At 54.5% G+C, this 24,712-nt stretch overlaps 1 protein-coding gene and 1 long non-coding RNA gene across 3 annotated transcripts in view; one reads left to right on the forward strand and one right to left on the reverse strand.

Moving 5' to 3' along the window:
* Window positions 1-24,712, reverse strand: part of MID2 (midline 2) — a 113,960-nt gene that overhangs the window by 23,004 nt on the left and 66,244 nt on the right. Inside the window, exons 3-4 of the mRNA XM_055727599.1 lie at window positions 13,465-13,560; window positions 3,849-3,956 (exon numbers count right to left, since the gene is read on the reverse strand). Of these exons, the coding sequence (XP_055583574.1) occupies window positions 3,849-3,956; window positions 13,465-13,560 (204 nt within the window). The remainder of the gene's footprint in view (window positions 1-3,848; window positions 3,957-13,464; window positions 13,561-24,712) is intronic.
* Window positions 13,421-15,428, forward strand: LOC129737427 (uncharacterized). 2 transcript variants are annotated; one of them, XR_008735262.1, is made up of 3 exons: window positions 13,421-13,533; window positions 13,938-14,108; window positions 14,861-15,292. It is a non-coding gene; the product is annotated as an uncharacterized LOC129737427 (long non-coding RNA). The 2 variants fall into 2 exon arrangements; XR_008735263.1 differs by lacking the exon at window positions 13,421-13,533 and adding an exon at window positions 13,579-13,747 and having other exon boundaries at window positions 14,861-15,428.

The following is a 24,712-nucleotide window of genomic DNA, read 5'->3' on the forward strand; positions in this document are numbered from 1 at the left end:
GTCGCTACAGGCCTGGTAAAAAGTCTCTCTCGGCCCTTCTTCAGATGTTGAAACGCCGCAGCAAGGTCTCCCCGTGGAGCCTTCTCCAGGCTGAGCAACCCCGGATCTCTCAGCCTCTCCTCCTAGCAGGGGGGTTCCAGACCTCGGACCATTTCTGTGGCCACCTCTGGCCCCGCTCCAACAGGTCCGTGTCCTCCTTGCGCTGGGGACCCCAGAGCTGGGTGCAGTGCTCCCGGGGGTCTCACCAGAGCAGAGCAGAGAGGGAGAATCCCCTCCCTTGACCTGCTGGCCATGCTGCTGGTGATGCACCTGGGACACGTCTGACTTTCTGGGCTGTGAGTGCACGTTGATGGCTCATGTCCCTTTTTTCATCCACCAGCATCTCCGAATCCCTCTCCGCACTCATCCCCCAGCCTGTATTGATACCACAGGTCACCCTTACCCAGGTGCAGGACCTTGCACTTGGCCTTGTTGAACCTCATGAGGTTCACATGGGCCCGGCTCTTCCAGCCTGCCTAGGTCCCTCGGCACAACATTCCTTCCCTCCAGCACATCCCACAGACACCCAGCTCATCCCAGTGCCAGTGTCTGGGGAGGCTGGGGGAAGCCATGCAAAGAGCAGGGCACCTGGCCGGCTTATGGGATAAGACATGGATGGACAAAGTCAGCGACACACATTTGAATGATGGCATGGATCACTCCACGGCCACTGCTTCTCACGTCCTTCTCGCTCCCACCACACTGGCAAGATTGTTTCTAAGTAAGAACATGTTGGCTTGGATGAATGACATCCAAGCAAGGGGGTCAGACAAGCAGCACAGGTCACTCCATGTCTGCTTAGAGCACAAGGAGGGACATGTCCATTCAACACCTCAGGGTCTCTCGGACCGATCAGGAGCTCTGCAACTCCCAGCGCCTCAGCAACGACTTGGGGACAGAGAGAGCTGCCACCCTGGGGAGCATCCCGGGGGATGAGGGCAGGCAGTGGCACGCTGCAGCAAGCCGTGCCCCACTGGCACATAGTGGGGACAAGCATGGGCTCATCTTCGCTAGCAGCAGGCAGGCACAGCTCAAAACGGCAATTTGCAAAAGGAAGCAATTCTCCTGCTGGGGCTTAATTGGCTGATGGATGGTTCATTTTATGACCAAGCTTGTCAGAAAAGAATTATCAAAAGGAGCATAAGGAGGAGAAATAACACGACTTTTGTTTCGAGGGAGGACTTGGCAAGCTCTGGAGTAGCTGTCGGCCTCAGGCAGGGAGAGGCAGGAGAGCCCCTACCTTTACCACAATCACTTCCAGGAGCCACTGGTGTGCCTGGACCCAGCTCTCCTCGGCTGCATCCCCACAATGACGGCAGCCTGCAGCTTTAATCCCAGGCAAAGCATCCGCTGTGGCTAAGGGAAAAGGAGGTGCAGGTGCCCTGGCCCCAGGCCAGCTGGGCCGGGCTGTGACACCAGCACCTGCGGTGCCCTGAGTGGGTGACACGGGTGCTGGCACCTGCAGCTGGATCCGTGTCTGGCAGAGTGCTCTTCAGGGCAGCCCAGCTGCCTGCTTCCTTCCTGCTCCTTCTCTTGCATCCTCCTAGTGATTTTTGCTGCCTCCTGGGTCCTTCCCACCTACCCCCACCACCTCAGGGCCAGCATGGGTTATGGGATGCTGCCCAGCCTCAGGCGCTGGTATCCAAGCCCCAGCAGTGCACAAACCTGACCCCTGCCAGGTGTGATCCCAGCCTGGAGCTGCACGTGGGTTCCCCGGTATCTAATCTCTGGTGTGTTTCCAAAGACACATGCACGACACATCTGGGACAAATCCTTTTTTAGGATTACTGGATTAAAAGACACCCGGTGTGGGCATGGCTTCCTTACCTCTAAGGCGCGTCTTCCAGGAGCACAGGAGGCGCCATCTGCCAGGCACCTTCCCCTGGCATCCCTTGCTCCCACCCATGACCAAGCATAAACTTCAGGCAGCTGCTCTGGTCCTTACATCCCTCTCGCTGCCTTGCAGAGCCGGAGTGGCTCCACCTCCCAGCTACCAGAGCAGCCCCAGAACGGAGCAGCCCATTCCTCCCAGGGCTGCTCTCTGGCGGCTGGACACAAACCGCGGTCGCAACATTTTTGCCTCCATACACAGTCCCTCTCAGGCCTGGGGCTGCCACTCTTCCCAGTACCCTGTGCCACTGTGATTGGGCTGCTCCATGCATCCATCGGGCCATTTCTCAGGAAGAGCAGCCCACAACAAATGGAAAACCAAATGGCAATTCAGCAGGAAAGCAGTATTTTTCACTGCAGTTGGAGCACTTCAAACCAGCCACAGTCTCCAGCACTTCCTCCTTTCTTTTGTGTTTGGAGCTTTTTAAACTCTCAGGTATTTGTGGCTGGGGCTGCTCAGAAAGGCTGCTTCCCCTTCACACTTGGCAACTGTTGCTCAGAGGTGTCAAAACCAATGAAGGAAACCTGCCCAGCCTCCCTGCAGCCAGCACCCGCAGCACAGGGGGCTACAGAGGGGCACTGCAGTGCTGCAAACTCGCACTTTTCCATCTCTAGCCCTATTTCATCAGCAAAGAGGCTTATTCCAGTTGCCAGGTAACTTTGGAAACCAGATGCAGTCCCCTCCCCCATACTGCCAGTACCGCCATCCCCACATCCATCTCCCAGTGGTGCAGCACTGGGTTTGCAGCTATGCGGGCACAAGCTTGCTGCTCCTACCCTGGCAATTTACAAGCAGCTGCGGGTTGTTTCTGCTGATGGTTTTGGGCACTAATCAGGGCCTCCCTCCTCTACCCAGCTGCCAGTTTGTAGGAAAGTAACATCTTTGAGCCTTCCAGCTCCCTGCCAAGTATGGCTGAAACGGGACAACATGGTCAAAAGACATCAGGGGGAGAGGGTGGGAAGTGAGAGGCAGACAGACAGATGGACCAGCAGAAGGCACCGTTACATAAAATATGTTCCTTGAAGTGACTGGGATAAAAGCAGGCATCTTAAAGCTTCCACTGCTGCCGAGGGTGTCCAAGAGCCATGCTGGTCGTCTCTCTTGTGTACACATGCAGTGTAACCCACTCCCAAACTTCTGCCTGCAAAAAAAAAATCTGTATCTGGGCTGATGCTGCTCCCTGGCTTAGCTATTGGCACTGATGGATGCAGAGCTGGACCTTAATGCACATTCCAGCTCAGTAAGAAAGCCAAAGGGCTTGTGCAAGTGTGCTGTAAACTCCCGTGGGCATCCCTCCAGCCTCTCCCCGTCGCACAGAAGCCACTGGGAAAAGCCAGAACACCTGAGACCGCTGGAGGAAGGGTCCAAACACCCCCTCACAAAGAAAAGGGTGAGAAACCAGCTCATCTACAGCTATGCTGCAATGCAGAGCATGTAGCCTCTTCTTTATCTGCAGTGCCAGGTTTGGATGGCCCTTCAATATTAATTCTACATTATTATATTAGCACCATGGTGTTAGAAAAGCCCTAAGGAAGCTGTCTGGACTGATCCAAGCAACTGTACCCATTTGTCATGCTAATCAACGCCCCTTCCTTCCTCCAGCCATGTCAAGTTCGTGCACTGTCCTCAGCAGAAGAGCCCTGGGGACAGCAGCAGCAAGGGACACCGGGACATGCACACCATTTGGAGCAGCAGGGAGGCAAAGCTGTGTGTACCGATGGCTGCCCATAGCAGTTCCTTCCCGGGCAAGGCAATACAGGCTGCTAGCAGCCCCTGTGTGTGCCTGGGACACCCCAGCATCACGGGCTGCCAAACTGCTGGGCTGTGCCCAGACAGGAAGGGCAGACCCTGCACCAGCCACCCCATGGGCACAGGAGAGGACCTCTGAACCGTGGATACACAAGCCAGTCCTCCTTACCTTCGTCTCCTTGATCTTGACAGCGATGACCTGCTTGCGCTGGCGGATGATCTCCATGAGCTCATCACACTCCTCCATCAGCTTAGCCTCATGCATGGCTGTGTTCACCTGGCCAGGAACAGCAAAAGCACACCCTGTTAGGAGGGACATGCTCGTCCCTGAGCCCCCAGCCCCGCAGTGCACTCAGCTCAGGCAGGGAGAGATGCAATATATATCCTCCATGCCAAGCCCCGGCTCTGCCAGCTGCCAGGGCCTGAGCTGGGCAGGAGATAACAGCCCTGCAACACAGACAGAAGCAGGCTGGCTCACCTGCATCCATTGCCGCACCAGCTAGAGGAAAGAAAAAGGCTGGAGAAAGGTGTGAAGCCCTCCCAGCTGCACGTCTGAGGTCAGCGCCAGGTGATGGGGCTGTGCTGGGTGGCTTGTGGGGCAGGCACTCCTCCGTCGCAACTGCCCCCCTCGACTCCCCGAGAGTCAGGGGACAGGCTGCAGGGAGATGGCAGCCCAGGAGCAGCCACTGCAGCACAGCCTGGCTCAGCCCTGCCGGGGTGCTGCACCCCCATAGCCACAGCACTTTCCAACATAGCTGGGGTACCAACCAGGCAGAGCTAACACCCCACGCTGGCCTGCACCGGCCCCGCACAGGGATGCTCAGGGAACTCCCCGCCTCCCTTCCCTGGGCAGGCTGTACGTTCTGGGGGGCTCTGCAGAGCCACAGATGCGCTGCCTGGGCTGCGTGACCCCCACCCTGCCCTCAGCTGGAGGTTACCCTGCCCTACCCGTCCTGCTGCGAGTCCGGCAGCACAGGCTTCTAGCAGAAGCAGCCAGCTTTGCCGGCCTCTCAGCTTGCTTGTGCACCGACACCGAGGCAGTATCCCTGTGCTCGTTAAAGCAAGAAGAGGCTTAAAAATGAATGAGAGCACCTGCTTGTAAGAGCTAGGGCAGCCACAGCTTCAAAGCATCTGCAAAAGCAAGACTGAAAGCAACCGCCCAGTGCGGGCAGAGGGAGGGAGCGCCTGCAGAGCCCATGGGGAGCTGCATGGCTGCAAAGGGCAGGTTAGGACCCGTGTGGGGTCTCAATGAAAGGGCTGAACCAGCTCAGGCAGCAACAGCCATGGGCAAGTCGGGCAGGTGTAGCCGCCTTGCCTCTGCTCCGGCCGCTCACTGTGCAGGGCTGCAGCCTCAAGCTCTGCAGCATGGTGTGAGGCCACAGTGAGGAAAAACCTTCCCCCTCCTGGCACCGCAGGATGCTCACGGCAGGGTCCACGGGCTCCAGCACTGCCTCGGGGGTGGCTTTCCACCCACAGTGCAGGGAAGCTGGGCACACCACGCTGGTGCTGCTAACCTGGCAGGCAGGGCCAGGCAGGCAGGGTGGCAGCCCCCAGCTCCATGGATGCCTCCATACCCTTATTTTCAGGCACAGCACAGTACCTGCTAGTCACAGAGCACTCCTCAGGAGCCTCTCTTTGAGTAAAGCCTTTTACAAATAGCAATCTTCCCCCTAAAAAAATAAAAAAGTACCAGATGCTGCTGGCAGCACCTGCTGCTCTAAAAAGCTCCATTTCTTCATAGTGCAAAGGTTTGGTAGGATGTGTGCCAAGACCATAATAACTCTTTAAGCTTTCTCCAGCTCAAGGCAAATTTCTTACTGCGCTTGCAGTTCAATTCCTAAACTGGGGCACCGTCCCCTAATGGATTTTCCTCTGGGCTCATGACGAGGGGAGCCTGGTGATGCTCAAACCCATCATCTTCTCCCTACAGCATCCCCTACTAACCACAGTTCCCAATGTGAGACACACAGCTTCTACTGGACCGGCCCCCAGCAGGGTAACAGAGCAAGCATCAAACAGCACTTTCATGATCACGGCCATCTTCCAGATTGCTGCTGATATTCCTCCCTCCCTAACCTCATTCCCGATATGTATGGTTCAGTGGCAAAGAAATAAAATGTGCTGCACAGCACAACCAGTACTCCCTCCAGAATTGCTGCACCAAGAGGAGGGACTTGAGCCAGGAGACGAGGAGACCTTGTGTAGACCTGGGTCAGTCCCACTGGGGGACTGAAGATGACACAGACTGGCCAGAGCCTCCCAGAAGTCACCTTCAGGTCTGACCTGTCCAACCACCTTGGACACAATCTGGCTTCTTCCAGACCAGGTCTGGTCTCTTTGTGGCCTCTGCCATGCAGATGGTTGGCCAAGATGATAATTTTGCTGCTCAGCATCTACCAAAACAGGACCTCAAGGAGAACACATACGCTCTCCTTCCCCTGCTAAGCACCCAGCTACCCCCCAGTCAGGCAGGACATCGCTGGCAGGCCGTGTGGCTCTCAGTGTGCTTCTGGGGAAAGCTGCAAGGGGACACTCCAGCTCCTTGGTCATGAAGGGAGAGGTACTGCTAAAAGGGAAGACCAGCACATGTTGCTCCTTCGTTTGGTCTGGACTGTTCAGTGACCAATTCTGAAGCTTTGCTCTGGAAGATGCCACTCAAGATGGCCTTCTCATCTTTGCAGAAGGGACTGGTAAACCCTCATCACCCCAGGCTACAAAGCCACATGTTCACAGTCCAAGGCAAGGGCAGGGAGCAGCAAGAGAAGGCAGCAGGACATGATGGTGGACTTGTCCCCTGAGACTTCAAAGAAGAGTAGAGAAGCGCAAGCAGGAGTTCCATCAATGATATCCCTCTTCACTGATCTCCCAAGGCCACCGGTGCTTCCGCCCAGGCACCACTGCTGTGGGTGTGAGAGCTATTGGTGCCCAGCCTGGCTCTGCCACAGGGGCCAGGCACATGCCAGGAGCGCCGGGTACGACACTGGTGACCTTAGAGAGCAGGTGCCCTCCCAAGGCAGTCAGCAGCTGGGATGCTGAAGGCAAATCTGAGCTGGGGCTGCCGCACGATGGTGGAGCACATGCCTTTTGGAGAGATGGGATGACCGGGATGCAGGAGCAGCGGGGTCAGCATGCTGGAGGCATAGGGGGGCTCCCCCCCACCCCTCCAAGCCAAAGTGAGCATGGCGTCAGCCCCAGGGGGCAGAAGGGAACAGTGGCATGTTTCTACAAAAAAAGCTGCATGTGTCCTGCTTAATTTAGGCTAATTAATCCCTGCTGGACCTTCTTTCAGGCTTCAAATACACAGGGTTTGTTTTTTTGGTTTTTTGGGGTTTTATGTTTTGAAGCTGAAGGGAAGGCATGCAAAGAGTGCAGTGAAAGCACAGGCAGTGGTTTCAGTCCTCTGTCTCCGGGAGAGACCAGCATCCTCAGGGGGATGGACAGGAAAGGGGAAATACACTTTATAGAGAGGGAACTGAGCTCTATCGCTTAAATTAAGTAGTGTACTAGAGGACATAAATAGCTTTTCTTCATTTTGTACTCTCAAAGCCGTGTGAAAGAGTGGAGAAGTCTGAAGGCAACCCAGAGTTAAACACATTTGATACAAGATCTTTTTTTAAACGGCCAGCAGATTATGCAACACTGAAGTGGGAGACAGCTGATGGTCTGCAAAGATAACTCCACCAAGAAAAAACAGCGGATAATCTTCCAAATCTGCTGCAAGGTAGCAGAGGGGGGAAATCAGACCCAGGGTTTGGAGCCTGCAGCAACCTGTGCTGGGGGCAGCAAAGGCAACAGCACTGCCTTGCAACCCGGGCTGTGGCAGAGGATGCCGACAGTGCGCCCGCCTCTTGAGGCACAAGTACAGACAGAGATAGCCATCGCTCAAATTTCCCAGGAGCGCAAAATCAGGGTTGTTTGCAAGTGTTTGCAGCCCCGATGCTTGCTATTGCCAGAAAGAGTGAGCCCTGGGTACTAGGACTGCAAAAACAACAGCAGGAGGAGAAGCAGGGGGAGTCCTTCAACAAGCACCAGGCTCCCCCTCCAGCCTGGCATGCCAAGCAGAAATCCCGAGCTCCTGGTTAAATGAACGCGAAATCTGAAAACCTGCGCCGGGCAAGAAACGTGCAGCTCAGCCAGTGTTCACTCCCTGGGAGGCTGAAGGCAGATGAAGCTGCAGAGGCCACCACAGTCCCTTTCCCCAGCTCCCTTCTGTCCAAAAGAGGAGCATTTTTCGAGGCCAGGGTCCCACCTCTGAAGTGCCTGCCAAGCACGGAGACAGCATTTCAGACCCGATACAGCTCTGCTGGCAAAAGTCCTGACGCAGGCACAGCTAGACACTGGCCAAACCACTTCTTGTTAGGATGAGCTAGTTCCCAGGTAAATGCTGCGTTTGGGGGTGAAGGCTCAGGGGCCGCTACGACTGTAGAAGAGCTGGACATGGGAAAGAGCTTTTAGACGTAGGAGGAGCGGGGAAACACACCCTTCTCAATGTGTGTGTGCCACAGGGAAATGTGCCAGGGACAACACAGCCCTGCAATAAAAACCAAATGGTAAAACCCAAACCTGGAAAGGGCTCATGCTGCAGCTCGTGGAGGGATGAAGAACATAATCTCAGGCTGAGGCACGATCCACACACGGACAAACCTCCTCCTCCTCCTCCTTCTCTAGAGCCAGGCAGCAGGAACCCAGCTCAGAAAGGGAGCAGAGGACCCTATCCCACCACCACAGTGCTGTCACCCTCAAAACCATCAACAGGTTTTGGCTACGTATCAAAGCAGCTGTGCCCCAGGGGACATGCACCAGCCTGCGTTGAGGCCAGCCCTGTGGCTGCCATAGCAGAGAGGGCCCCTGCCCCACCGCCAGCGACACAGCCAGCATCTCCTACTGCTGCCCCTGATGGGGACATGGGGTGGGTACCACTGCAGCTACCCACCCTGTCATTTTACAAACTCAGCCTTCTTTGTAGGTTTGGTACCCGCTGGCTCTGGTCCACATTTTGACCACGGCCACAGGGTTTACTCCCTTCGCCCTCTCGCAGCAGCAGCCTCCCATGCGCCGCACGGGAGGAGTCACCCCTTGCCACGCCAACAGGCAGCACAGGCTCAGTGGCTTGGGCACACTCGTGACGCCCTTCTCTGGACGGCCCCTCTCTGCGCCTCAGAGCGCTACTGGCACAGTGTCCTGGACATGCGGTGGGACTCGCACCAAACGCAACTTGATGGGCAGAGTATGCTGGGATTGCATGTGTCTGCCTGTATGCGATGTCCACAAATAGCTCAAAAGCAAAATCCCCTGCATTCGGACTCACGGGGGAGCGTAGAGGGGCCGAGATATTTTTTACTTCACACTTTAATGTGCTCTCTGAAAAGGTGCCTCTGAAGGGCAGGACTGTATATTTAGTAAGGCTGAGAAATGTATTTCAACTGTTATTTTAAGCAGAACAACCAACAAAGCTGAAAACTTCTAAACTATGTAGAAAATGACAGTCTACAGGTCTGAAACTTCCAGAATCACAAAGGAATACCAAATAGCTTTTAACTCATTGCAGGTCAGTCATTAAGATGCTGGAGCTGGATCCAGAGGAGGAGAAGGTTTGGAAGGACATCCAGATGCATCCCTGCTCCATCCCTGGTGGGTCTTAGAGTCAAAGCATGACCTCATGACCTTCAAGAGCAGTGAGGGCTGATGACTGTCACCAGGGATCTGCAAGGACCTTCTGGCTCCTTCTCTGCAAGACATCCATTTTCTACCTATTTTACCACACCACTTCAAAGCAATCGAGCCCGGGCAAAGAGAGAGACACCCCTGACAAAAGCCTTTCCTACTGCAGAGCCAAAAATCCTTCTTCTCCCCACCACACCAGCAGAGAGAGCAGCAGGACAAGACGAGCAACCGGGAGCATCAGTGTGGCCACACTCAAGAAGGCCAGCACTACTGCAAAACCCAGCTGTGATTTTTCTGCTCCTTATTCCAGTATCTCAACTCCCTCCTCCTCATGCACTGAGCTGCACCCGACAGTGGCTCGCAGCTGCTGGTGGCACGCACAGCACCGCTAGCACTCTCAGAAAGGGGGGTTGCAATCTCTTCCTCTGTCCAGATCATCAGGACAGCAACAAGGACCTTGTTTGGTGAGCAAAGAACAAAATGCTGATGCTGCCTGCAGGAAACACAGGGGTTAGGAAGCACCCTCCTGACCCAAGAGCCCCAGTTGCTCCCTGAGATGCGGCTGGAGAAGAACAAGCTGCAGGTCCCTGTGCAAACACATCCCCACGGGCTTCGCTACGGGCAAACGACTCCAGCCAGCCCACGCAGCATCCCCACGAGGCAGCTCAGGAGAGTCCTGTGGGAAGCCGCATGGCTTGCATCCCCCAGCAAGGGCCGGTCATGCTTGCTCAGGCACTGGCAAACTCCCCCCACATCTACGTCAGTGATCCCTGCAGCAGCCTGTTTTTACTCTCTGGAAAGGTGCGGGTTCAAGGAATCGCTGCTTAATTTAGCAACCAAAGAAATCAATAGCCCATTAAGAAGAAACTAATTGCAACAGCTTCTCTCCATGTATCACTTCAGTAAACGAAGCTGCAAATTAATTTGCTATTAATTGGTATGTGCACTTTGAAACAACAGTAAGGTATTAACCGCGTTCTTCCTCTAGAATGTTTTCCACAGGAGCGCATCGCTTATGAACTCCTGACTCCGGAGCTGCAGCCAAGAGGCAGCGTCAGTCTGCTGGCACAATCCCCGCACACAGCTCGCACAAACACTTCCCTTGGCGATGCAAACAAAAGATGCCTGATTGCACACTGGGAACACAAAGACTTTTATAGATCGAGTGGTCAAAGCAGCAAGGTCAGCAGAGTCCCTTTCTTCAACAGGATTAAAGGTGATCTCCCCTCTTCCTCCGATGCTTTCTGTAATCCCCTCTACAAAGCCTTTCCTACTTGCTGCTGGCTTAAGCCTGAATGTTGCCATTCTGTTACAGAGCTCAGGCAGGAGAGATTGCAATCGCAGCAAGGATGCAGGGAGGCAGAGTGCATGTGCCTGGGAGGGGGAAGGAAAGCAGAGAAGACAACCACCCGCTGCAATCCAGCAGAAAGGTTTGGATCAGCCGTGCAGGGAAGCTGCTGTCATGGCAAGGATAGAGACATCCCTGACTACATCAAGGGGCTGGGGACAAGTCACTGCCTACACTGCCACAGGGTGAGGCTGGCCCTGAACCGAGAATGCACAAGAAAGGTGAGGAAAATAGCTTGAGGGAGCAGGGTGAGGTTCAGCGAGGATGAGCGCAGGGCATCTCGCTGTCCTGAGGAATGGCAGCCAGGCAGCAGCCTGCAGAGACAGTCTGAGGTGGGATGGCTCAAAAATTACATGGGAGACACAGGTGTGAAAACAGCAGCCACTGCCCTGGGATACAGAAATGGAAATATAGCCTGGAGACAACCAAAATAACCCTTTCTTCTCTCCTCAGAGCACTGGAAGGAGAGCAGAGTATTGCCTTGGCTGGGGAACTGCACCGGTTCAGAGCACTGCATCTCCAAGGAAGTGTGGACAAAAGGGGGACAGTCTGGACTGCAGAGAAACCAAGGACTGTGCCGTGAAGAAACCTGGGAAAAAAATCCCCAAAATAATACTGAAATTATCTCAGCCCCCCAAAAAAAGACAAGGGAGGATGGGCTGTCTGCAAGTATGCTACAGGCTGCTGGAGGGATGAGCAAAATAACTTTCCTTCGGTGTCCACAGCGGACAGAACACGGCAGAGTTACAGGCTGAAACTGCAGCAGGGAAGTTTCAAGTTGGACTTGGTAAGAGCTTCCCAGTATGGAGGAGCATGGGATGCCAGATGCTGGGAAAGAGGCAGCATCTCCATCGCACATTCAGGGCTGGGTGGGACAGCCATTGCCACAATGCATCTTGAGACAGACACCCATGGGGGCTGATCCCTTTCAGTCTTCCTTGGCTGGCACCCTCTGTTTCCACATTCACATCATGGAGTGCCTGGGTGGCTCAGGGAAGAGCAGGATGAGAGAGGCTCTCCCAGGGTTTCTGCCCCAGCTAGCAGCTAATTACACAGCAAAATGGGAATACAGCAGCTGGAGGCAATGCCTGGAAGTCCTCTTTATACAGCAAAGATCGGGAAAACACTCTCACGTTAATAGGAAAAGTAAGGCTATGCCAAAGTGCTTAGGAGGAAAGAGAGACTCAAATGAGTCTTGATTTCACCAGCAGGCTGAGCCTCATCAGCATTGCTTTGGGTCCCCAAATCACCCCAGCACCCCTTTATTCCCCTGGACAGAGGGGCCCTCACTAGCAGCCCCAGCTTGCACCCAAGCCCGTGGAAGCTGTAGGCACACCCTCCGCAGCACGGAAGGCTTGCCTGCAAACATGGCACAGCCCCAGCTCACCGGTGGATGCGGCAGCCCCCAGAAGCATCAGTGCTGGGAATGACAGCCCTGTGTCCCAGAAAGCAGCGGAAAGCACCTGCCTCAGCCCTGCACCCAGATGTTCCCAGCATCACTGCCTGTGCCTTTATCCCCCTCTGACCTGCAGGCTGACTCAAGCTGCTTGGCTTCAGTCCCAGGATGGGGAGCTGCTACAGCCAAAACACATCCGAGGTGAGAGCACACCCCAATATTAAATGCTTGGAAGCAGCTATGGAGATTTTATATTGCTTCCTTAGCAGCACCTGCAGACACCCATTGCTTCCCTCCTCTCCATCACGCTGTGGAGAGGACTTCTGCTCAACCCAGCCTCTTCTTCCCAAAAGGAAATAGTAAAAATACAATTAATACAGTACAAGCACCCTGGAGATGAGAAGGACCCCTGCCACAGCTTCCACACCTGCCTGGGGATGTGGTTTTGATACAATCTGCTGTTACGTGACCACAAGTCCCTTCTGGAGCTGGCCACGAGGCCAGCTGGCCCTGCTCCACGGGCAGCCCTGGCTGCGGCACGCTGCGCCGACACTGCTCTGCAGGCACAACCTGTGCTGCCTTCTGGGCCTTCCCGGGTCGCTTGTCACTTTGATATTCAAGTGCTCTGCAAATGCTAACTAGTTTACTTCAACAGCACCCCCAGACAAGAGAAAGGAGGTGTAACTAGCTCAGAGTTTCACAGGGAATTTGAAGCACGAGGCATCACAGTCAAAAGGATTTGTTGTTGCTGGGAGCGCAGCTGGAGATGCCCCAGCCTTTGAAGGCAAGGTGCAGGCTATAGCACGCTGAGTATCCAAAGCAAACTCTCACTAATGCCTTCCAGCTGCAGACGAAGTTTTGCAACACTCGTCCCCAGCGCGTCCCACCTGTGCACTAAAGGGAACGGGAGCCGCCGGCAATGCCACACCAAGTGCAGGAGGCAGCTACGAGAGGCACGACTCTGCTGCCCCTCCCTAGGAGCCCAGCTGTGTTTGCACGCTCGGTGTCACCCGGGCTTTGAGCAAAAGCACCTGCTGTCCTCTGTGCATAGAGCAGGCAGCAGGTCCTCCCTTCCTGAGCCAGCCCAGCAGCCTGTGTCTCTTCCCAGCATCTCCCAGTCATGCCACCCTCTCCTTCAGACCCCGGGGAACCATCCCCGTGTCCTCCACCACCTGGGACTAAGCTTTCTGAATGAATCCAGCCTCCCTTCAGCCCCTCGGCGTCAGCAATGCTTCCCACCACACACTGATCTCTGTTCCCAGGGCAGCCCCCAGGGAGAGGACACAGGAGCAACCCACGCACCCCACCACTCAAGCCAGGAGCTTCCCAGTGCACCTTCCCCATGACTACCCTGCTCCTCTGATTGCTCTCACCAACCTCCACTTGCTGGCAGATCTGGATCAGCTTGGCCATCTGGTTTTCCAGTTCGCTGTTGCGTTTAACCAGGTTAGTGAGATTCGTCTCCAAGGTTTGCTGTGAGTCCAGAAATGGGGAAGGAGAAAGAGAGAAAACAAAAAGATCAGTAAAGTCAGAGGACTGTCCCCTGCCCCCTGTTAGCAACCAAGACCATTTGCCACCCAACATGGTGCCTGAGGGAGCGACAACTTCAATAACTTTGGGCAAAGGCTCCTGAGTTACTTGGAAGCTCCTGCCCACACGGGTGAGTTGTGTGAGGGCTTGGCCTGAGAGGGGGGAGCCACTGGGCTCGGCACTGTGGTGGCCCTGAGGATGTCACCAGCTGGAGGTGACAGCATGGGCATCTGCCCCTTTGGAGATGGTTTGAGAAGCCGGGGTGGGCTGTGTTCCTGTCGCAAAGCTGTTTCTCCTTTATTCCCTGGAAAACTTTACAGGTAGCCAGAAAAACATAAGGAATATCTAAGTTTCTCAAAAATGTTCTCAAACCACTAGCTGCTGCTGAACCCTCTGACAAGGCAGGAGACACTAAGTGTGATGCTCCCCACGTTTCTACCAGGAAAGAAGCCAGCATGGCTATTTTTGTCATCAGTTTTGTTTTGCACAAGGTAAGGAAGCCAAACAAGAGCCTGTCGAACCATCAGAGTAGAGTGACTTCCCTCCCTTGCAAACCATCTCTGCCGGAGCAAGAGGTACAGGTGGAGAGGCCAACGTGGCAGCCCAGCAGAGCCATGGCACAGCTTGCCCTGCACCGGCAGCAGGGCAACCCCCTCCCCAGCTCCCGCCAGGCTGCCCAGCTCTGCCAAAACCCGGCTGAGCCCAGTCGTTCCCTCCCACCAGGTCCCACCTTTTTATAAGAGTATGAAGAGCTATTCTGCCTTGATGGCCAGCCTGGAAGCCTGCCTGCTCCAAACGAACTGCTGTTTTCCATCCCTGCTCTCCCCTCCTCATCCTCTGCTGGTACTGGAGACAAACAGCCCTGGGAGAAGGCTGTGGTCCCCGCCGCAAGCTGCCTGCGATTCCCTTCCCAGCTCCGCTGCCTTTTGCTCCTGGGAGTGGATCGCTGCCAGTGGATCACTGCCCAGGCTGTGATCACCTGCTTTGGTGCCCACAGGCTGCAATATTCATGGTGCACAACGGGATCCAGCAGAGCATGGAGAAAGAGCCCGTTTGAAAAGATTTCGATACCTGTGGACACACAGTGGACTCGTATATTTTTGGAGATCAATAATTTCAGTGACACCGCATTTCCATTAAAATATGTGGTTCCACTAAGAGGAAATATTTTATAACTAAGTGCTCACTACCTGTTGCAACGCTTGTTGGGAAAATGATATCATATTAATATTTTAAACTTCAGGGCTGGAAGAGGATCCCTGTGGTGTTTTATTCATCCTTGGCTAGAAACTGCAGTCCAAGGCTTTCATCAAGACTCCGGCAGACCCATAAACACGGCTCTTCTCTGCACGCACAGATAATTTGGGGGCTAGTTAGCCAAGAGAACTTGAATCATAGTCTTGAAGCACAGGCAAAGCATTCATTCCTGAAAAACCACTGGCTCCTAAAATACTCTGAGCTTGTTTGCAATCCTGAAAATTGCTAGCCATCGGCGGGTGAAGCAGAACACAGAAACAGGACTGAAAAACGAAATAAAACCCAGGGTGCCTGCATTAAGTGGAAAGTGCTTTGCACAACAACGTTGTATCGACAATGAAACAGCCAGCTGCTAACAGTTCCTGCCACCCTCTTCCCTTGTAGCTCACTATTATTAAACATAATTTGACTAAAGCACTGAACATTTAACTTGCTAATTGTCTTCCTCATCACCAGCTCGATGGCACTGAAGTTGCAGCTTTGAAATTGCAACCGATCTGCTTTAATGTTCCAGGGCTGTTGATGGAGGGCAGGGAGGAGAGGGAGGGGAGATGAGCTCGAGATACACACTTTGAAGCACACAAGTCCAAAACACATTTGCAGCATCCCAAGTTTTCCAGGGGACAGCATCACTCCTCCCCCATCCATAAACACACACGACACCTGCCCCTGAGCCTCCACCCCTTCGCCAAGCCCAGGCTGACACTGCCATGATGCTGATGCTACTGGTGTTAACTGGCTCCAGCAGCAAGCACCCGCTCTTGCTGCTCCCTGGTTTTGGAGGGCTGCAAACCCTTGTGCAGCGCATGAAAATGCAGATGGAACCATTTCCTTCTGTTTGATTTGCTGAAACAAATAAAATATACTAGAAGCTTTCATTACACCAGCTGGATATTTTGTAGGTAGTATATAAATTACAGCAATTGTAGGGGTGTTTTTTAATTGCATTATAACATGCTCATATTTCCCCAAACATTCACCTTCTGGCCTGAAATACAGCATCATTGATATCTCTACAGCTGGGGAGAGAAGTGAGAAAAAGAGATAAGAAACATCACCATGTCCTTCAGCAAAAGTCATTGGTGCTCAGGGAGATGAAGGGGCTGGGCCACCCAGGCGATGGAAACCCGTTTGCCCGGGGATGGCAGGGCCAGAGAGGGAGAGTGCACAGGCCACCCTGGGAAAGCAGCCAAGCCCTTCCCAGCCCGAGCCAGCTGCGGCTGTACGGTTTGCAGCGCACCCTGCCAGGACCAAACCTGCTCTGGCAGCTTTGACAAAGCAGCTCAGCAGCTGCACCCCATTTGCCCACAGGTGACCAGCTGCAAAATAAATACACTTGGCCCCCAACTGAAGGAGCTGAATAACATGGTACTGATGTGCAAGCACTGATGTTGTTATTTTATCTAGTTGTGTGCATGATGAGCAGCAACTTGATTTTCCTTTTTCTCCAAATATCAAACAAGCAGTTGATCTAAATACGGATTTCTCTATTCCTGTTTGTAAATAGCATCAAGGTTCAGGGTTCAAGACAACTTTAGGAATTATAAATTTTAGGCTTCCTTTTGGTCCTCTGCGCTTTGCCAAACATGACCCTGCCTGTCCTGGCAGGTTTGCATCCTGCACTCCCTGCGCTGCTGGGAGCCGTGCTCCATGGCAGGTCCCCACTGCACCCATCCATCTGGAAGCTGGTCCACACTGGGAAACACAGCTGGCCACTGGGAGACAGGAGCAGAGCAGCCTTTGGGCCCCAAGTAGGCTGGCAGGGGAAGGGGTCCCCACTCGGAAGCATCGCACAGACCTGGTGGCCGGAGTGGCCGGAGCTGCTACATGATGGGGCTCCGAGTCCCATGCGCTTTGAGCCACGCAAGCCTCCAGTCCTCTCCCCCAGTGGGAACCCCTGGGCATGGGATGGGAGGACCTGACGTGTCCTATAGCTGGGGGAACTGGGGGAAGCTTTAGGCACGGGAGTGCAAAGGCTACTGGTTGCTGCTGCTGGTGTGTGCTGACACTCACTTGCAACCAGCCCCAGAGCTGCTTGGATGGGCGAGCAGCACAGGAGGCTGTCATTTGGCTCTGCCTTATTCCAGGACCAGCCTTCCACATTTATCTTCATGCAAAGGCAGCCCAAACTGGAGAGCGCTCACTTTCAGTGATTTACTCAGGGCTTATTTCATTGCTCTTGTTCCTTTATAATTGCTTTCAATAAAGGACGCGTGTCCCGGCTCTGCTCCCTCCACATACCGCAAACACAAACCATGTGCCCATCACAAACACATGTGCATGCACACACGCACAGAAGTCAAACTGGCTGCAGAATGCTTCCCCGCATGCCAGCCCCAACCACTGAGGCTGCAAAGCGGCACCAACACGGGTCCCTGGATGCCTCCCCCCCACTCACCACCTCCACTAGCATGATGCAGGCAGGGGAAGGGCACCTGCGGCCACTGTGTGGGATTTCTGCCAGGCTGGGGATGCACAGCCAAGCCCTCTGCAGCTGAGGACGTGCTGTGAGGTCTCCCAGCATGGGGCAGGACTGCTTCTGGGTGTCCTCTCCCCAATCTGGAGCAGCACAGGAAAGCCAGATGCCACCAGTACGTTGCCCAGGGTATCTGGAGCCTGCCATGATCACTCCTGCAGGAGCTGGTCAGATTTTAAAACCACAGCTAAAGTCCTTGATGGCATCCTGCAGCTACAACACTGGATGTCCTGCCCCTGACCAAAACGCTGCTTTGCACTGAGCTTCTGCCCCAGGCACCCCTGCCTTTGCAGGGATGAGGGGCACTGATTCAGCCTGGCTTGGGAACACCAGTGTGGCTTCCCAGAAGCGGCAGCTGGCGTGGGCCAGCCACAGCCAGCTCCCAGCAGCACCAGTCCTGACCTGGTTTGCCTCCCTCTGAGGTTATTTTGGGGAGGGAGGGTGACGGGGTGGCTGTGCAGCATCCTCCCAGCTCCCCTAACGACAGCTGCCTCCACACTGCCAAACCGAAAACCCATGAATTGGCGAGCGCAGCACAGAGCTGGCTCTTCACCACAGCCACGGCAGGTCTGCTCCCACGCCGGCAGGTGCTCCCGCTCCATCTCCCCTCCCGCTGGGCAGCAAGAGCACTGAGGATGGGGCCCACTCACCCACCCGTTACCACCGTCAACCCTGGCAGCGACACATCCCTCTGAGACAATGTTTATAATCAATTTTCATCCCCCAGGAAAAAAAAAAAAATCAAAAAAATAAATCCAGAGCTAAATATGATAAGCAAGTCAGCTGCCTGCCTTTGCTAAAAGCATTTCCCCAGACAATAGGGCAAGTGACAGGAAGACACGACTTGAGCTGCCAAGCGGCTTCCGCGCGCTCCCGCCTTGTGACACTAATGCATTTTAAGTCGCTTTGGAGCAAAACATACTGAGTAAAAGCTGAAATAAACTGCCAGCTTTTGGTGCCTGGTATCACCCTAACCAGCAGAGCTGACCTAGAAAATCAAATGATTTGTTACGGTGACGTTCTGACAGTGTTTCTTATTGTGCTGCAGAGGCTCTACAGCAGGAGCCCCGAGCTGGGCAAAGGGGCGCGGGCAGTCACCCCCCAGCCAGCCACCCACACAGAGGGGGACAGGGGCCGAGGGGAAGCATGTCACCAACAGGCGAGGATACACCCGAGGGTGTGACTCAGGGCACTGCAAAGACAACTTGTAACATCCCCCTCTACGTCCCCTGCCCAGTCAGAGCAATTAAGAGCAGCTCTGAACCTGTTCATCAGGGCTAAACCCTGCCCGGCTCTTTCTACGCTCACCTTCCCGCTGGCTTCAAAGTGGCTCCGGAGCAGCCTTGGAGTCCTGGGGGGTCCCCAGCCCACACTCTTCACCCCACGCACAGTGAGCACAGTTACCTCAGCCCAGCAAGACCTGGGGCTGGATCCTGCTCCGATGGGGAAAATCCACCACTGCGGTGGCCGTGCTCCAGTGTGCAAGGAGACAAAGGCGGGGAAGGAATGGGCCCGGAGCTGCAGCCTTGCTGGGCTGAGCGGGGATGTGGGAGCAGAGGGAGGACAGGTAGGACCACAGACACGTGCTCCTCCATGCGGCGTTTCAATGTGGACTGCACTAGCACATACTGTATCTAGTGGTTCCTTGGGGATTTAAATTTATGAGAGAAAAATAAAAGAAGAAAAACCCCAAGTAAACAGGGCTAACTGAATGTAAAATTCACAGCTGTTTGTTGGGCCACCGCCTAATGAGCACATACTGGATTTGCATTTTACTGGCCCTTTTTGAGCATCTTCTTTTGCACTGAGCTGACCAGCATTGCTGGCACTCATCTGATTACAGGGAGCAAACTCCTCTTCCATCCTGCCCCACAAGAGATAACGAAGCACGCTGGGTCTGTAATGCAACACCTCCCCAAGCTGGCTAGGCTTTGCCAGACCCCCACCCCCCCATGGGACACCATTACAGGCACAGCAGGTTCCCAGCAGCTCTAGCGTTTCATTACCGCATGTTCCTAAACCAGCCTAATGAGAGCAGACAACCCTGTGTAAAAATCTGCCCAACCACCAAAGCAGCAACACGTTATTTACTCCTCCTTCCCACCGCCACTCATGCATGGCTTCCTCCATTGGTGCATCCGTGGGGCTCCTGATCACTGCTGAGGATGAGAAAACACCACACGGACCCCCAAAGGCCATGAGGGTTTGGGCTTCACTCCTTTCCCCGACAGGTTTCCGAAGCCCCTGTGCAGGCACGGCCGAGCGCAGCCGGACTCCAGCGGCACAGCAGGTGAGGAGGCAGCACCCGGCTCCTGCAGGCAGCTCTGTCACCCATTGTGATACAGGTTTATTTCAGCAGTATCTGACAAGCGCTGCTGCTTTGGCCACTGGCTTGTAACACCTAGACCTTCTCACCACGGAGGGTGCAAGCCTGTGGCTGAAGGAGGGACAGGGAACAGTCATCTAGATGCTGGCTGGAGAAAGTGCCCAGTGGGTGATCAAATGGCCTGATGCCTCTGAAACAGGAGACGTCCCAGTTAGCTGTGAGCCAAGCGCAGCCCGTCGGAGCCTGCAAGCCAAGGGGCAACCCTCCGCCAGCTCATGCCGGTGCTGCCCAGGCCATGCTGGGGGCACGTGGGGGCAGAAGCCTGTGCTGGCAGGGACCCCCCTCCCCAGGATGCTCCTGCCCCTATCTCAAGCCCTCGCTTCCCAAAGAAAGGCTGCCAGGTGTCCTCTTGTCAGGCTCCCTCTAAATGAGAAACGCATTTCCTCCAAGGGGAGGCAGCCAGGCTTCTCCAAACCCATCACCTAAGGAGACAGTAAGGTGGTTTTTTTACCCTTCACGTAATTGTTGTGGGTTTTACTCTCTGGACGTCGGTGCTGCAGGTGATTTTCTCAGCAGCTCCCCCAGGGCCTGGCTACACATCAAGGTAAAAGTCTTCATTGGAGCCCAAATTCCCTCACCCCAGCGGCAGGAAGGGAAGCGCTCCCTGCCCAGCACACGCAGGCAGGCACGTGGTCACATGCCTGACCGAGCTGAAGAGCAGCAACATCAAAAGGTTGGCCAAGTTGGAGACCTGTGGCCCCCTGCAACCTGCCCCGAGCCTCATGCCAGTGGCCGCAGGGGTGGGAAGGGTCTGCAGCCCAGGGGAGGTGCTGAGCAGAGCAAGAGGTTCCTGCCTCAGATGCGCTTACTCAAAAAGCGGCATGTGTCAGCCACGCTGTCCCTCCCTCGTAGGAAGGATATGGGAGAAATACTGGTGACGACAGACAAAGCTCCTCCAGGCAGGGACTGGAGGAAAGCAGGAGGAGCAGCAAGAGTTTCTCCTCACGCTCTGCCCAGGTGCTCCTGCTGCCCTGTCACTAGCCCATGGCCACTAACGACACCACAGTTAGGGGCTCCGAGGTAGGGGAGTGGGTAAGCCTCCTCTGCAGCAGCAAAGACATGGCAATGAGAATGGCTTGTTTATCATTCTCAGGAAATTCCTCTCCTCCCGCAGCTTCAAATGAGCTCTGAACTCTGGCAGGAGGAGAGGGAGGAGGGAAATTGCGCCGGCATTGCTCGCAAGGAGAGCTATAGCAAGCCTGTTCGATTTACACAGATGTGGTTCATGACCACTGAGGCAGCTGGAAAATCCTGCACGGCTGGAGCAAGGAGGCACTTAAAATGAAAGGACATGTCATATTTTCACTCACCCAGGTTGGTATCACTGTCAGCTTTGTATGACGATGCTCGTCAGTGCTGCTGAAGCAGCTCCAGTGCCATGATAGCTTTACACCTTGCAGGGAAAGCCATGTCCTGCAGCCGCTGCCCTGCGAAGCTGCTCACCTCTTCCAAGATTTGTACCACCACCCGCTTCTGCAAGCACATCTTGTCCTCCTGGCAAAGCCACGCTGCATGACAGAGGGGCCCACGCCAGACGTGGGGCTGGTGCTGCGCAAGGCTTTGGCTTTTTGGGAGGATGCTAGGGACAGCCAGCACTTGTCCCCGATGCCAGCTGGAGCTGCCAAGGGGCACCTGCTCATGGTGAAAGACCTTCCATAAACTGAAGGAGCGCTTCCCTTGCCTTTGTTTAATCGAACCCTGCAGCCTGGCAACCTGGGTGAGTGATACCAACCTGGCAGGGCTGCAGCACCCATGTCTGCCATGCCAGTGAGGCAACCCAGGGCTGCGGATCCCTGCATGGGGTAACAGCCAGCACAACCCTGGCCTCTGGGTTCTCCCCTTGGGACCTGCCCCGGAGACACTGTAATGAGGTGTAAAGGAGTCGTGCTTGGGGCAGGGGACAGGCACGCAAACACATGAGCCAGTTTCCCTCCTCTGGCCCCTGACCTCCTCTCTCCCTTCCCCAGGTGGCCCCTCCCGCACTGCATGCCCTCCCCACCCATCTCCCCACAACAGCCCGGACACATCCATTGGCAGCATCGCTGCGGCCTTCCACAGCTCTTGGGGCTGGAAGCTCCTGGAAAAGAGACCTTAACACTGACGTGACCCAGGATATCGTGCTACAAAGGTTTGCAGGCTCCAAAGCATTTCCTGCACCTTTCCCCCAGGGTGCAGCAGCTTGGTCAGGGCCCTCTCTGCCCTCTGCCAGTGACAGTCCTTGTCTACCAAGGAGGACAGCACCTCCCACAAACATCCAGCTGTGTACTTGCACTGGCACATCTTTCTGAAGCCCAATGCACTCCTCTCAGCCCTCCAAATGTGGCAAATGGCCAGATCTCTGCATGGTTTTACTGCTGCCAGGTCTGGGACCACTCCTGAGCATCGCTGCATCCCCATGGCACATGCTCACGTACCACGGGAAAACAACTGAAGCACATCTTCAACTACAGCGGCAATTTCAACATCTACCAACACACACATACACACACCGAGCTTTTTGTCTTCTTAAGGTACATCTGGTTTCTCAGCTAAGAAACGAGAGGAAGAAAATGTCCATGGGTAAAACTTGCTGCCTGTCAATGGCAGCAACCCAGGGTCACGCTCACCTCCTCCCAGAAACCTGCTCTTTGGCCTCGTTTCCCCAGAACACAACAAAATGTTTCTGCTCCTACAGAAAGGCAACCTGAGGAACGGGGTGGGGAGAGCACACTAATTCTCCTATAAATCAAAGCTATCCCACACAGTTCCAAGGGGGGGAAAGAATCACATGAAATAGTTTAATGTTGTCATTTTGCCAAAGCTGCTGATTAGTTGCAGACTCGGTCTGAACCATCATTTTGGCAAGTTTTGCTGTCTGGCTGCTTAGTGTGCACCTCTAGGACTCCACATTTCCCCTGTTTGCTCTTTCTTTCCCTGCACTACGTAACAGAAACAGGGGCTCTGCTTCTGAAAATATTCCTTAATGCAAAGATCCTGTAAGAGCCCTTGCACCTGCAAGTTCTTGGCATGAGTATTCCTCCTCACCGCAGAGAGAAGAGGAATGGCTCGCTGGTGATGGATAACCTCTTGCTGCTGGAGCTCATCCACACAAACACATCTCCCAAGGAACAAGCTGTTCCCTGGCAAGAAACATTGACCTGTTTTCCTGGGTAAAATGAGGAAAAGGACAAGAACAAGCCAGCTGACACCCTTCCCTGTTACGGGGTGACCAAACCTTCTCCCTAAGCCACCACGAGGTGCAAGGGCTCTAGCAGCAAGTCCGCGCGAGCACAGTGCACGGAGGGCCAGCCTGCCGAGGCACAGCACGCTCTCCAGCGCTGTGGGCAGTCTGCAGCTCCCGGGCTGCGTGCCTTCTCCTGGGAGCTGGAGGAGAAGACCAGGAGCTGCCCAAAGGACAGCTCAGCTCTCACACTTCCACCCAATACACTTCCAGCAGAGGCCAGTCTCCTTCACGCCAGTGACAAGTCAGTGCAGGGCACAGCACAGCAGCTTTTTGGGTGGTCGCTCTTCTGTGTCCTTCATCACTGACAGAGGCATCTTGCAACAGATCTTACATGACAGCCACTTCCAGGCTACAGAGGGGCTGGGGCATCTGGCAGCCCACATCCAAGACCCCAGATCCTCCAGGTGCCAAAAGGCACACGCAGAAGCACAGGGCTGCCTGACCGATGCGGGAGTACCACAGTATCTCTCCCTCTTAACTGGTTGCCAAGGAGGTGGCGGGGGTAACTGCCGCCTGCCAGCCAGGGAGACTGCAGGCAGTACTGGAGATCAGACGGCCTGAGAAGCACACGCTAACAGTAACCTGCTTCCACAGTCAGCCCTCTGAGACGTGCTGGCTTGACGGTAAGATGGGCAGAGGATGCACAGCGGCGTTCATCCACCCAAAGGTAGCTGACTGCATCTGTGCTGTCACCCAGTTCCCCCTACACTCACCAGAAGTGATGCTCGGGAGTGGCTTGTGCCTGAGGTTTACAGCTGAACAGGGCAGTGGAGCCACCCTGGAGCATTTGCTTCTCTGGATGTCAGGATGGTCCTGCCAGGATGCTGCCATGGTGGAGGGCTGGCCTCCACCAAGATGGGGTTCCTTTCTGGCCACTCCAACTCAGCAATGTGACAGAGCTCCAAAACATTAACAAGTTACAAATAAATCAAGAAATCAGAAGAACAAGTTACTGGTGATGCCAAAAAGCTTTGATTTGCCGGTGAGTGGCAAAGAGACAAACCTGGGGACCAGGCTGTACACGAAGCCTGGAGCAACACCAAGCCACCCTGCCATGCACATCACCCACAGAAGAGCCACACTGCCAGCACAGCACAGCAGTACGTGGGTGCACTCCCAGGAGCATCCCCGCATCCCGCTAATGTGGAGTGGGATGAAAAACCCACCCGTGCAGCCAGAGGAACATGGAGACCTTGGCTCTGGTGCAGCCAGGTTGGTCCCAGCACCTACAGAAGCCTCTCTGATCCACTTTTGGGCTGACCCTGACCACAGAGATGAGCCTGGAGCCCCAGGGGCTCCATCCCTGTGCCTAGCAAGGTCCCAGAGATCAGGTCACATTCAAGGTTGGACCATATCCCTGCTTCCCTCACCTTCCAGCCTAAAATCATCCAGCCACAAAAAGGAGCTAACGAGGCACTACAGAGCTCCCTCAGCAAACACTTCTGCAAAAACACAGCACAAATGCATACGGCTTATTTAGGTCCTTCAGTGCTTACATCCTTTAATCTTTTCAAAGCAATTCTTCTACTATTGGATATTATCACAGTTTTCTGTGTCGTTGCAGCAGTGTTGAAAATTGTTTAAATATTTTATTAAATTCATCCCAACTGTGACAAGACGGATTTTATTCCTGAAGCCATCTAACCACTATCTGCTTGTTTGAGCTGTCCTATTTAAATACTCCAAGACTTCACTCGACGGTTCAGGCTGCGTGCTTTTCAGCTTAAAAGAATGTGATTTTCAGACATCTTAT

This window comes from Falco cherrug, chromosome 15 (genome assembly GCF_023634085.1).
Source record: "Falco cherrug isolate bFalChe1 chromosome 15, bFalChe1.pri, whole genome shotgun sequence".
In the NCBI taxonomy this organism is placed as follows: Eukaryota; Metazoa; Chordata; class Aves; order Falconiformes; family Falconidae; genus Falco; species Falco cherrug.